This window comes from Aulonocara sp. 'chitande type north' Nkhata Bay, linkage group LG13 (genome assembly GCF_057382095.1).
Source record: "Aulonocara sp. 'chitande type north' Nkhata Bay isolate Kocher_YH1m ecotype deep benthic linkage group LG13, A_spYH_male_GT1.1, whole genome shotgun sequence".
Lineage (NCBI taxonomy): Eukaryota > Metazoa > Chordata > Actinopteri > Cichliformes > Cichlidae > Aulonocara > Aulonocara sp. 'chitande type north' Nkhata Bay.
In genome coordinates this window covers 29299074-29312079 of record NC_141356.1, presented here as the reverse complement: position 1 = coordinate 29312079, position 13006 = coordinate 29299074, and the positions used below count along the sequence as shown (strand labels likewise).

The 13006-nt window shown below is 37.5% G+C and overlaps 1 protein-coding gene across 2 annotated transcripts in view; it reads left to right on the top strand.

Annotated features, from left to right (window-relative positions):
- The window catches only part of lmbrd1 (LMBR1 domain containing 1), a 47098-nt gene that overhangs the window by 2585 nt on the left and 31507 nt on the right, over positions 1–13006 (top strand). For both annotated transcript variants that reach the window (XM_086259767.1, XM_086259768.1), the window contains 3 exons: positions 213–276; positions 10949–11046; positions 12755–12822. In XM_086259767.1, the coding sequence (XP_086115893.1) occupies positions 213–276; positions 10949–11046; positions 12755–12822 (230 nt within the window). The remainder of the gene's footprint in view (positions 1–212; positions 277–10948; positions 11047–12754; positions 12823–13006) is intronic.

The window sequence follows — 13006 nt, the reverse complement described above, 5'->3', positions numbered from 1 at the left end:
GTGATTGTAAGCTGCTAAATCATTCATCACTGCAATATTTTTTCTTTTGTCTCAGGCTTAAGTTTTATGGTATTTATTTAAGCTGTCATTCTAAATACATTTTTTGAGAACTATTATTGCAAACTTTTTTCATTTATTGTTATACATGAGTCATGAATCAGCCTTGTTACAAATGTTAAAATTAATATTCATAATTGGCTTTCTCATGGCAGGAATGGGCAGCAAACAATGAGACAAGAGGGCAAATTGAAGATACTGTGTTGTATGGATATTACAGTAAGTATATTTTTTTTCATAGTTTATGTGGGTAATAAACTCAGACAATGAAAATTGTTGACATTTATGTCATTATGTGAAAATAAAATATAGTAAACACTTAAATTATAAAAGGATTATTAACTGCACAGCGGTTAAGTTTGCGTTGTTTTCAATGTTTGCTTTTGAGTTATTTACTTTTCTTACATGATTATAAGTGTGTTACGTCATTATTTTGATCTTATCTCTGCTTTGATTTGAATGAGGTGCTAGTTCAATTTTGATAACACCTGGGGCCTGTCTCATCTATGCAGCAGTCCTAGAGGGTTAGCAGTCTAACTCTGGAAATCACATAGGCTCTTTGTTTCCCACACTGGTGACTCATTTTCACACAGGGCATCTCTCTGTAGTAACTTCGACTGCAGAGCTTACCTGCTCTGAAGCTGCTTTAGTCAGGCTGTGACTTGAGGATATATTTAAAGCCCAAACAATAGCTAACTGTTTCTAAAGCATCATCTGGCCTTTTTAAAGACCAGCTTTTCATCACAAATTCGGTTGAATTCAAATTTGAGTTTTTGTCACAGGGTTATGTTGAAGAACGAAAACAGTTTTACATGATTATTCTGTAAATCAGATCTATCAAACATTTATTGTGTTTCTGGGCAATATGCCAGTTTTGGTCATTAAAGAAAGTCGTATCTGTTAAATAGCACTCCACTTAGGTTTGTCCTTTGTAGCAATAAACAAATTGAATTTACTGTTACAAATAAAGTGCCTTTCCAATCATTTGGTTCCACAACCCTGGGATTTTTAACAACGTAAGAGTTGAAAATTAGGTAATTTATTTCGTAAATTTACATACTTGTGTAATGTCATAGTATTTACTTTAATAGCATATGTTTGTAATACTTTAATGTGCCTTATTTTGTGTGTTGTAGAGAATGTGTTTTTTTTTGTTTCACTGGGACCAAGTTCATAATGTATCAAATATGCTGCTTGCTGAGTTGGTCATACAGGTTTCTGCCTTTTGGTTACCAACTCTTCATGTAAAATGGCAGGAATTGACAAGTTGTTAAACAGGTTTACAAAACCGGTCAGTCTGTGATGAAGTCACATGACCATATGGACCATTTCAATGATAAGGATGTGATGCATACATATACTTTTACTACAGTCTTCAAAAGCAATTGATTTTCCAATTGCTGCTTGACAGTATTTCAGCTAAACAACACCTGATGTGTGATATTTTTTTTTGTTGCATAATGTGTTGTATATTTTCAGAGGCATTTTAGCACCAGGACTTGATGTTTTAATAGCAGCAGGATGTAGTTTTAGGTTTCTAGCTAGCTGGGAGCCTTCTAGCTAGAAGGCCTTCCTTGATAAAGACATTATCTGGTGATATATGTTCCTCCAAAACTTGATCATTTAGCATTAATGATGCCTTCACAGTTCTGCAAGTGACCCATTCCATGTGTCCTTTGCTGTCTTTTGAAATGTGCCTGAATAACTAGCTGGATTAGTGTCTCTCATCTCTGGCAGAGAAGACTAAGTGTCCATGATTTAAAAAAAAAAAAAAAAAAAAAGCTTAAAGCTTTAGTCATCCAACAGTTGGACTGTGTTCTACTTTGCTGCAGTTCATCTTAAATGAGATAAAGTTCAGAGGGTCAGAAGCTCTCTCTTAGATGCATAATGACTTTACAGTACTCCACATTTGTAGTGTGACAGTGGGGGATAAAGTCACAGTGCACATCTGTGTGAATGTAGCCAAGCATCCTTCTCACTTGATGGCTTGGTCACTGGACACTTGTCCATGGAAGAGTACTGTCCTCTCGGACAGAGACCAAATCTAATCTACACTGATAATTCTTAGAATGAAGGCTGACTAAGTTTGATACAGAAGTTGATGTCTGATTTTAAGTTTGAGGTACATGAAAGTGATGAGAACCTCCAGGAATTGACTCAAACGTGGCAGGAGTGCTCTAAGTGGTGCACAATGAAAAAACTTTGAAGGGGATAGCAACCGGATTTATATTATTTTTAGTTTATTGCTTTTTATGAGCGGAGATGTAATTTTTTTTGATTTCTTAGCTATGGCTTTTTTCATGGCAGAGATTTAAATTGCAGTTATGAATGCAGCGAAACTCTACTTTCTGGTATTAATTTCAAAAGTGGATTTTTAATGCAGTTCCACCTGAGGGCCTCACAGATATTTAATATTACTTTTGTTTGATTCCTTTGCTATGAGAAAGGGCAGGTCTAGTCTCCAAGGATGACTCTGCAATTCCAGTTGCTACGACCCGTCTAGGGCCAGGCAATAACATGAGTGAGGCACCCCCCCCCCCGGACCCAAGCAGCGACAGGAAACAAATACGTTCTTTATAATGTGATTTATTTACCAAGTGGTAAAGAAGGACAACAAATGGTAAATGGCCTGTATTTGTATAGCGCTTTACTAGTCCCTATGGACCCCAAAGCGCTTTACACATTCAGTCATTCACCCATTCACACACACATTCACACACTGGTGATGGCAGTCAAGCACCAGGTGTGGCCACAGCCACCCTGGGGCGCACTGACAGAGGTGAGGCTGCCGGACACTGGCGCCACTGGGCCCTCTGACCACTACCAGTAGGCAACGGGTGAAGTGTCTTGCCCAAGGACACAGCGACCGAGACTGTCCAAGCCGGGGCTCGAACCGGCAACCTTCCGATTACAAGACGAAAGCGGGAGCATCAACGCTTTAGGGTGAGCCAAGGCCAAAATAACAAAAACAAATCTACACAAATCTCGCACTCCTGACCTTACCAAAACAAAGTCAAAAATAAAGACAGTCTGACCTCCTTAACTAATTCAAAACAGGAGAAAACTGGTGATCAACAGCAGCTCACCCCTAACCACTCCACTTCCACAACTTCCAAAACAGCAATGCAGCCAGCGGCTGCCACAGGTATACTGCTGGGTCATGAGGAGAGATGCGAGAACCTCTCCCGCCGCGGCACTCCGGCCTCCTTTTAATGGGTGGGTCCTCCAGCTGGAACCAGTCACGTCGGGCTGTATATCCACGCACCAATCGGAGCAGGGCCCTGGCACAGCTGAATTAACATAAACAGATACATTAACTGCACAAAACAAACACATGAAATGCAAGTTCGTAACACAGTATTTGTATGTGGTTGTAAATCATGGACAACATCCAGACTTTTTGACTGATAAATTACAAGCTTAAAACTGTTGGTGCCTCAGAAATGTCTTCATGGTCGTTATATTAAAGGATAACACAAGTTGTCCTTGTTGATAGCAAATTCAGTCATGCCAAAGTCTCTAGATCGTGTGTTTTCTAACAGATGCTAGCTTAAAGTGGCTGTCAGCAACACTGTTGTATACCGTCTGTTAAAAAATGCCAAATGCAAGGACGACAAGCTGTCTCCATGCCCAGGCAGTCCCCTCAAAGAAACCACTTCCTCTGGCATAATGACACCCTCCCTCCAAAATCCAAAAAAGGCACAGACCACAGCACTGCCCCTCAGCATTCAGGCCATAATATATTGTGCTCTAAACATAAACTTATGATTTCATACATAAGGATGACTTTTTTCTTTTGCTATCTATAGTTTGGATTAGACATCCCCCTAAATGAAACCTTGCTTTATAGAGATTTAGAAATATGAATAATTCATTAGGCTTAGTCTTCAATGCAGGGCTGTGTCTTGTCAGTAATTTAATTAATTTAATGGCCAAACTGCCTGGAAACCATGTTCATGGTACAGTAGTTACACTCAAGATGTGTTTCCCAAATTAAAGCAAAAGCACATATAGTTGGCTTAATAATTGGTTTAGTACATCTGGTTGGAGCCTTTGAGAGGAAATCTTAAGTCACAATTTCTGTAATTGCTTTGAGTGGCAGCTAAAATTGCTGGGTTTTATGTAGCACTTCATATTGTGATGCTCATTCCACACAGTTTTATAGGTTACTACATGTTTTATATTGTGTGTTAAGTAGGCATTATATGCTCTTATGTCATTCAAAGAGCAAAAGAGAGGCTTTTTTATGTGCATAATGTTATTCAGCTGAAAAGCCATAGACGTTAAAGTCAGAAGAGGGGTAGGGAAGAAGCTTGAAGGAATTTGCTGTTTGCTTCAAGCATGTGCACATGTGGTCAGAGCTGTGTAAGTATATGCTGTGCTTGTAACCTTTGGCTGCTGATATGGAAGGATGTATACTTGTAAAACTGCCTGGAATACAAAAGTCCCAGCCTTGGAGTTTAGATTGATAATGGATTCTGTTCGTTTGGAGCAACGTTTTGTTCAATTGTAGCACATTTTGAATATTGGAATTGAATTATGAGCTCAGCGGTGCAGAATATTAACCTGTCACACTGACATGTTCCTCAGTTGATTGTACTTGTTGTTCTGCTGCTTTCTGCTGTACCAAACATAAGATGACTGTTGGTCATATGATGTGAGATTTTTACAGATTAGCTCTCCAGTCAGCTCTACCTTTCTACCTCCTTTTTTTTTTTTTTTTTTTAACTCAGAAGGGATTCATGATGCATCATTATGTGATAAAATGTCTACTGTGACTAGGTGCTTGTGAAGATGACGGCATGAGAGGACTGTGCTGCGTCTTAGCAAAGTCATACTTTGCTGAAGGCTGCAGCATGAGACTGAAAGTGAAAATACGCTGAATCTAATTTTAGCTACATAGTGCATTTTGTTATCGGTGTTTATGTAGAACTAGACAGATTTGGTTTTTATTTATTTATTTATAACGGCCATCACTTTATTATTTGCCAGTAGGTGGAGACCTAGCTCCATGTTTATTGTGTGGACAGCTTCCTTTCAAGTGTAACTTTTAAAGATGAATTTTCCTTAAGGCAACATTTGATAGCACTGTCCATTTGTCTCTTCACAAATAGTATAATTACAGGGTTGACAGAGATTTCTATTTGTACTGGTGATGCATGTTTTTCTCTGAAGTAGACTGTTTTATATTCATTGGTGGTCACAGTTAATAAGTATGTGCATGTCCAGTGATTTGAAGAACTCCCCGTGTTTTATTTATTTGATCTTTAAAATAATTTGATGGCTTTACATAGCTGTCATTTGGTTCATTTCTGCTGTTTTATTATTATTTTTAAAGTGCATTTTCTATGGACATGCTTCTCTGCAGCCACATTTTACTTTATAATCAGCCTTAAGAGTTTTACAAACATAGGGTAGTCATAGAATTGCAATTATAGGGTTGGAAAATTCTGTTGTAGCCTTTTCTTTCTTTCTTTCTTTCTTTCTTTCCTTCTTTCTTTCTTTCTTTCTTTCTTTCTTTCTTTCTTTCTTTCTTTCTTTCTTTCTTTCTTTCTTTCTTTCTGATAAACCTTTTCACATGAATGTTTTCTCTTTTTTTTGTTTTTTTAGGAATCAACATAATTGTACAGAATCAGTGGGAGCATTTGCCATTGTGGCATTTACAGGTTACTTCAAACCATTTTTAAAATTTATCTGTGTGTTCATGTTAAGCTTTTGCTCAAGCAAATGTTTCATTTTATATTCGATCTCAGAGTAAATGCGCGAGTATAGAGTATTGCACAGGGGGCACTTTGAGCAAAAACCTGAACAGCAGTGATGAAAAGGTAACAGCTATATCAGAATACATCTGTAATGCCAGAATCAAGATTGAACCATTACTTATTAAACTCTGCAGTTGCTCACAAAGTCTACACGGTGTACTATTACATTCAGTGTACCTTTTAAGTCGACAAAGGGGAAGAACGCCTGCAACAGAAACAACCACTTCCTTTTAGAGCCCAAATACCTTTTTGTGATCTTTGATGAACCCTAAGTTTGAAAGCTTAGCCTTTCAATCTCCTTCCTCTGTCCATTTATACATTTCCTTGGACTGCTCAGTACTTCAAAGCAGTGGTGCATAAGACTCTTAAGCAACAGGGCAAAATACCCCTGGGCCCTTTAAATAAATCATTGGCTTTCTCCCTGCCTTTTTTTTTTTAATGCCATTTGTGGAAGAGAAACTAGCGAGGAAGGAGTCCTCTTGCAAATACACTAACAATAAGTTTCTTTTTTTTCTCTGTGATTTTTTTTTTTTTTTTTTTGGTCCACCCACATGTGCAGAGTGAATTTTATTGTAAAGTGGTAGCCTAATGCTTTTTTTAAGAGCATTTCTGAAAACACTGACAAATTGTAGTTTTATTTTGGCAGTTTTATGTGATACAGAGGGGCCTTTGACAATTGAAACATAGTCACACAAGGACAAGAAACAACCCAGGTAGCAGCTTTTCTGCTCCCTTTTTCCCAGTTCAAAATACTGACACAGATTTTAAGTGAACACTTAGCCTCACCTTGTATCGTATACAATAGAAGAGGTAAAAGGGGTCATCAGCTAGTGGTATGAACCCCCGGCTTCTTCAATCCACACGCCAAAGTGTCCTTACGCAAGGTACTGATGGTGCTGATCTGAAGTACCTTGAGGACAGAGCTGATGAAAATTTAGTGTGAATGCAGCCAGTCCCTTTTTTCGTATGCATTCAGTTTCACATTACCCTCTTTCCTCAAAGTGTGTGTGTGTAATGAGGTCTGCTGCCAGCTGGAAAAAGCTGGGGTTTCTGTGAAAATATGAGAGGCCTATGCAAATCCTACATATTCAACATAAAGAACTGAAACCTGTAGAATAACTTGGAGGTTTCCAGAGTGTCTGTCTTAAGTTGCTGCTTGTTGCTTTAGTGGACTTTAAATATTGCTAAATGGTACTTATATAGCACTTGAAATGATCAGTTGTTAAACTTTAGGGTTCAGTATCTTGCCCAAGGACACTTCGACAGGCAGACTAGAGGAGCCATGGGTGGTACCTGTGACTCTCCAACAACCGTCTGTATCTCTTGAGCCAGTCACCAAATATTGAAATCTGGTTGCCAGAGGCTAAGTCCGCATGTATAACAGCAGTAGACTGCTGCATGTGAAAGTCCCAGACACATGCCAGTCACAGCAAACTTGTTACTGATATACCTTTAAGAAATATGAGTCAGTGCAATTCTCCTGATATTCATGTAGCTCGTGTGCAAATTCTGTTTTGTTTTAAATAAATATCTGAAATCCTCTGTGTCTTCAGTGTTGATAGTTTCAGTGTTGACATGCAAGTAAGGAAGGTTTTCTATGAGATATCACCCATGGTATTGAATTTTCACATGATCAGTAATACATGTTGTATTTTTACAACATGTATTACTGTATTACATCAAGGAACAAGAGGTGCTAATGCTCAGTGGATAGCCACTGTCATGTGAGGACGTGGTTATCATTAAGCCTCACAGAGCAAATTTATAAGTACTGTTGTTTTTGATCACTGAGTAAACGGGAGTGTATACTGGAACCACTGACTGGTGAAGTGAATAACGACAATCATCTTGTTACACTGAAATGCTCTGCCTCAAAACCTTGCGTGTTGGCACTCCTGTAGCTCTTACTTTGACATGTACCACCCACCAAAACATTGTTTTGGGACAAACCCATACCCGATGATAGTCATCTCTCTTAGCAAGGCAGTGAACTCCACTGCTCCTCAAAAACTGCTCAAAAACAACTCAAGGAATGTGACAAAGGTCTCTTGGCGCTGACTCCCCATACCTCATTCTGGTGGATATCTGTGGGATGCCTCAGAAAAGCTGATCCAGGGAAAGTGCAGCCCTGCTACCCACAGAACATGATGGATCCACTGCCAGCACAAGAATTGTGTAAAGGTTTAAGGACATTTATACATGCTCCCTTTCACAGGGATAAATATGCAAAACTTTCCCTGGTCAGGTCTTCTTCCCAAGATCTGCATGAAGAGTAATGGATGATTCATTGCAATGCAGTATGACCTATTCCTTCATTGTGTTAATATTCATGGTGTTATGATTAATTTTGCTCACTGCTTTAACCTGCAAGCATATGCCAGTGGCTGCATACTGTGCATGGCTTGCATTTATGGGCTCCTGGCATCATTCTGAACTCCGTTTGTTTAGCTGTAAATGAGTGTAAATGGATACCTTAGTGGAGCAATGAGCATGTGTTTATTGAAAGTAATGCCCTGTCAGAATCACAGCTGGGAAAAACCAAACCTCTGTAACAATGGCATTCATTTGTCTGCAGCACAGAGAGCCTTTTGTGGAATATTGTTCATTTCACAAAGGGACATGTTTGCACTCGCTTAGGGTCATACCTTCTTGACTGATATGGAACAGTAGTTTTCCACATGCCCATTGGAGTTGAAGTGTACTGCTGATTTTATGGATTAAGTGCTTGTTAGGAGTTTTCAATTTTAGTTTTACTCAGCTTCTATTAGTTTACATCCAACAGTCACATTTACAGTTGTGTAGTTTCTCATTCTGAGGTCCGGGGTATTGCTTAGGGCATTTATTTAGTCTTTCATATACCTGAACCTCAAATCCATTAAAGGTTTCAAATGTTACCTTTTGTTATTATTTTTATTTTATTTTGAGAACTTTAAATTCAAGTTTAACTCATAAAAATCACGCACAGTATTAAAGGGGCTGTTTTCACGGGAAAGTACAGTGGATACGGTCTTGGTAAGCTGTTTATTCTAGCACCTTTCTTTTTTGTTGCACCTTGTGCTAATGATTCACATTATCACCTCAAGGTGTTTCTGGGAAACGGTAACCATGCTGCTGAGCACACTGTTGCGACATGCTTTTCTATGAGTTATTTTGAGGTTATCTGGTCTGTCTGCATCGACATCCATTTGCTGCAGGAAAAAAAAGCTACCAGCTTGGAATAGCATCTCTCTGTTTAAGTGTTTTTTGCCGCACCCTCCCCTTTATGAATTCCTAATGCATTTGAGTGTTGGTCTTTTCTCTCAGAAAAGTTATATAGGAAGAAACAAACAAAAAGGCTTGGATCAGAGAATGTCAAAGCCCTTTCTCTAAGGACAGGACACCTCATGTAGAAGGTCACAAGCTCTATTGAATAAAGCAATTTTTCTCAAGCTGATAGGTTTCTCTTATATTAGTGTTGTCAACATTCAAGAGGAAATTGTTATTATCTGCTTTGTAAAAGGTACTCAGTCTAATAGTCACAGCAACAACCAAGGGAGAACATATTCCTCCTTTAATTGAATCAATTGTTTAGTGTTCTGGATCATATTCTGAGCAGAAAGAGCACCATTCATAGATTACTGAGTTTAACACGCTCAAAGTGTGTAAACAACAGTTCCTTACATGTTCAGGCTGTTTAAAGAATACTAATGATACAGGTTTACTGGCTGACAGTTGTTATTGACCCCATTTACACATAAACATATGATTTGTATGAGAAAACATTGTATGGATACTGATTAGTGATATCAGTTCTATTTCTTTTTTCAATTTTCAACATCTTGTATTAAAATCAGTTCTCATTATCTTGATTGTGCTTGCATCGAATCCAGTCTCCATATGCAAATCAATAAAATGTGGATGACTGACTTGTCAACAAACATGGTGCATACTAGCAAATTCTTTCTTCCATTGCAGATGAGATGCTGAGATCTGATGTTTTTCCGCTCACACTATGATCTGCTTTTATCTTGCATAACCGTTTGTTTTTCTTGCAGATGAACTGTCTGCATACAGTTTATTTTTAACAACCATAGTTAAGACAGTGTTTAAATAGTGCTTGCTGGTTAACACAGCTTAAGAGGTGTGAGCCTGTTCCACACTACAAGTTACTGGAAAGAAAAGGAAAAAGAAACTAGAAACATTGTTTGTTAAATTTTGACCCCGTGGCCAAATATTTTATAAAGATAAGCAGTTACAAATACCTTGAGCATTAAAAGCACTACTTTAACGAGACCTAAAAAGTGAAAGCCATATTTTTTTTCAGTATGCTAATTTATTTTCATTGTGATGTGGCCTCATTATTTTTATAAGATAAGATAAGATAAGATATATATATGAAATATATATCTGAAATGAAATATTATTATATGAAATATTGTTATTATTTATGCATTTATTTTGCTTGACCTAGTCTTTATATAGTTAGTTTATATATATCTGAACATAAATTTCATTTCTCTTTAAGCCAGTTTGAATATCAAAGGTTAGTTCTGGAGTTTGTCCATCACCACATTTGCTTATGTGATCTCTTTCACTCCCTCTTTCTGTCTTTCCACTTTTCTGAATGAGGCTTATTTATTTGTTTATTTGTTTTGGTTATTTCTTCATAGCAGTTGTGATATACATGTTAATTTTTCATTAGCATTAACTTGCAGGTTCCACCTTTCTCAGCCCCCTGTTGCAGCAGTAGAGACTTAACTGCTGGTGGCACCAGATTATAATGTGCACCTAGTACATTATGTCCATACCAGTTTAATAGAAAGAAAAGTTCCTGTATTTTTGGGAGTATTAGAAATAAAACTTTTGGGGTTTCTATATAATTTGTTATATTGTGGTACCTTAATATCCTGAATAGGGTTAAAAAAGTAATGCACATGTCCTTAGGGTCAAAATATATTTTCATATGTGTACTTCACATGACCTTTAACATGTTAATGGAAGGTCAGCACAATACGTTTTCTTTTTAATGCACTGTACTGCTGTGTCATGATAGAGCAGGTTTGACAGTCTGTGATGTTCACTTTTGTCAGTGTAAATCTCAAAATTTGTGATTTTTAATTCTTGAATTCATTTCTCCTTTTTCCAAACAGCTCTTTACTCCATCATACTAATCTGTGTCTTCCTGTGGATCCCCTTTGTTTACTTCTACTATGAAGAAAGGGATGACAACAATGTGAACAAATGCTCAGTAAGTGACTTTCTTTTGCTACACACATCTCTGTAAACTGCTGAGATGTGGTGCATATCCTAAAATGATTTCATTTGAATATTGTAGCCAGTTCAAGGCGACTTGCACCACTTCATCTTTTATTTTTATTTAATTGAAAATCACACAAACCTTCCCAAAGCACCCATGTTAAAGTGGATTTTTATCAACAAAATAGGTTGTTTCTTAAGTAGTTTTTCCTTTAATATTATTTCTAATAATTGGATCATTTATGATTCTCTGCTAATAACTTTTACATTGCTATGCTCCTTGTGACTAAAATTTACAAGCTTTAAAATAATTTGCAAGTAATTGCAGATACAGTGTTGATTGTTTGACTACTTGTGGTGCTGTAGAGGAATGTTTTCTAATCTGTCACAAGACTCACACAGCATGATCACAGAAGGAACAAGGTGCACATATTTGCTGAATGTAAAAGGTTGTAATGGTTGTTGAGAGTTAGACTATGTACTTTGTACATTAAAAAGACTTAAAAAATAAAGACATCAAATGTTCTGTTAGGTAGCAAATACAATCAACATGCTTTTAAGGCACTGGCAATGCAGGGGCAAACTTAAGTGAGCTCTCTGTAACCTGGGTTTAAACCATCCATGTCCAATCAAGCACCATCGCTTGCTTTTTTTTATTGAACTCAAGTTTATATGTAACTTAAGCTTAACACACTGTGTGCAAACTTGCATGGACTACAACAGTAAGACATTGTACTACTTTATGTACTGTATGCCACAGAAAACAAGTGTTATTTATTACGTTTTGCTTTGCGCCATTTATGTAATTTACTGATGGCTAAAATCAACATTGGCTGGTCAAGTAATTTAGGAGGCTAGCCAACTCGCATTTCCAAATGTATCCATAAGTTACAGACACAAGTTAGGTGGTAATTGTAGCTAAATTGAGTTGCTAACTTCATTTTTGTTAACAGGCAATAACTAACACTAGCCAGAAAAAAGACAGGTTAGATTTGATAAAAAAAAAAAATCAATTACTCCATGATAGTTACTCCAAATATCTGACTGGTGTTGACTGTAGTTTTCCTCCGAAAGAAAGGACCGGTCATGATTTCTTTTTCTTTTTTTTCTTTTTTTTTTGGAGATAAAACAGGCTTTCTTCTGCTTAATGTTTGCTACCATTAGCTCACCTGCTCTCAGTTTTAGGTAACATTTCAGTCTGCAAGGCATTGCCACTTAAAAAGTCATAACACATGAAGAAAAGTTACCCAACAGATGTTTCACGGATTTTATCCAACACGTGTTTCATTGTGGTAATGAAAATAGTCACCCCAATTTACCGAACCACTGCATTAATTCAGAGAGACTTTAGAAGATGCTTTAGTGAGGGATTTTAACATTTAGTCATTTCACGAGCACCAAACAGCAGCTATCTCATAGTGCAGTTTCTCCCATGCATGTGTCAATTTTGAGCCGACAGAGGCACTTTCTCTCACAGATTGGAAGGTCCTTTGTATTGTTACTTTAAAAGCCTTGAATAGCACCAGGAGTGACAGTTTATCTCTGCCAGGTCAAACAGGATCTACACTGGCTCTGTATAGTTCTCACTCTCTATAGTCCTTAACTGAATGGAATATGACCCCTTCCCTCACTCACAATGAATAATAATAGTTCACTTCATGGCTATGATTGACCAGTTAAATTAATTTTTTTCATTACAGCAAGTGAAAAATGCTCTGAAGTACACAATTGGATTCGTCATTGTCTGCGTGGCGCTTCTTTTAATTGGGTGAGTTGGAGACATGGTTGGCTTCTTCTGCTTTAGTAGACGGCAGGTACTCGGGTGTGGATACATCATTGTGTTGAGTTAATGAGAAGACGATCCCTTCAAACAGCTACAGGGCCATTTGTCTGGCCATGATAAGCCATTCAGGAGACAAAGCTATGTACCTTTCTCTAAATAAGTGTTTTGT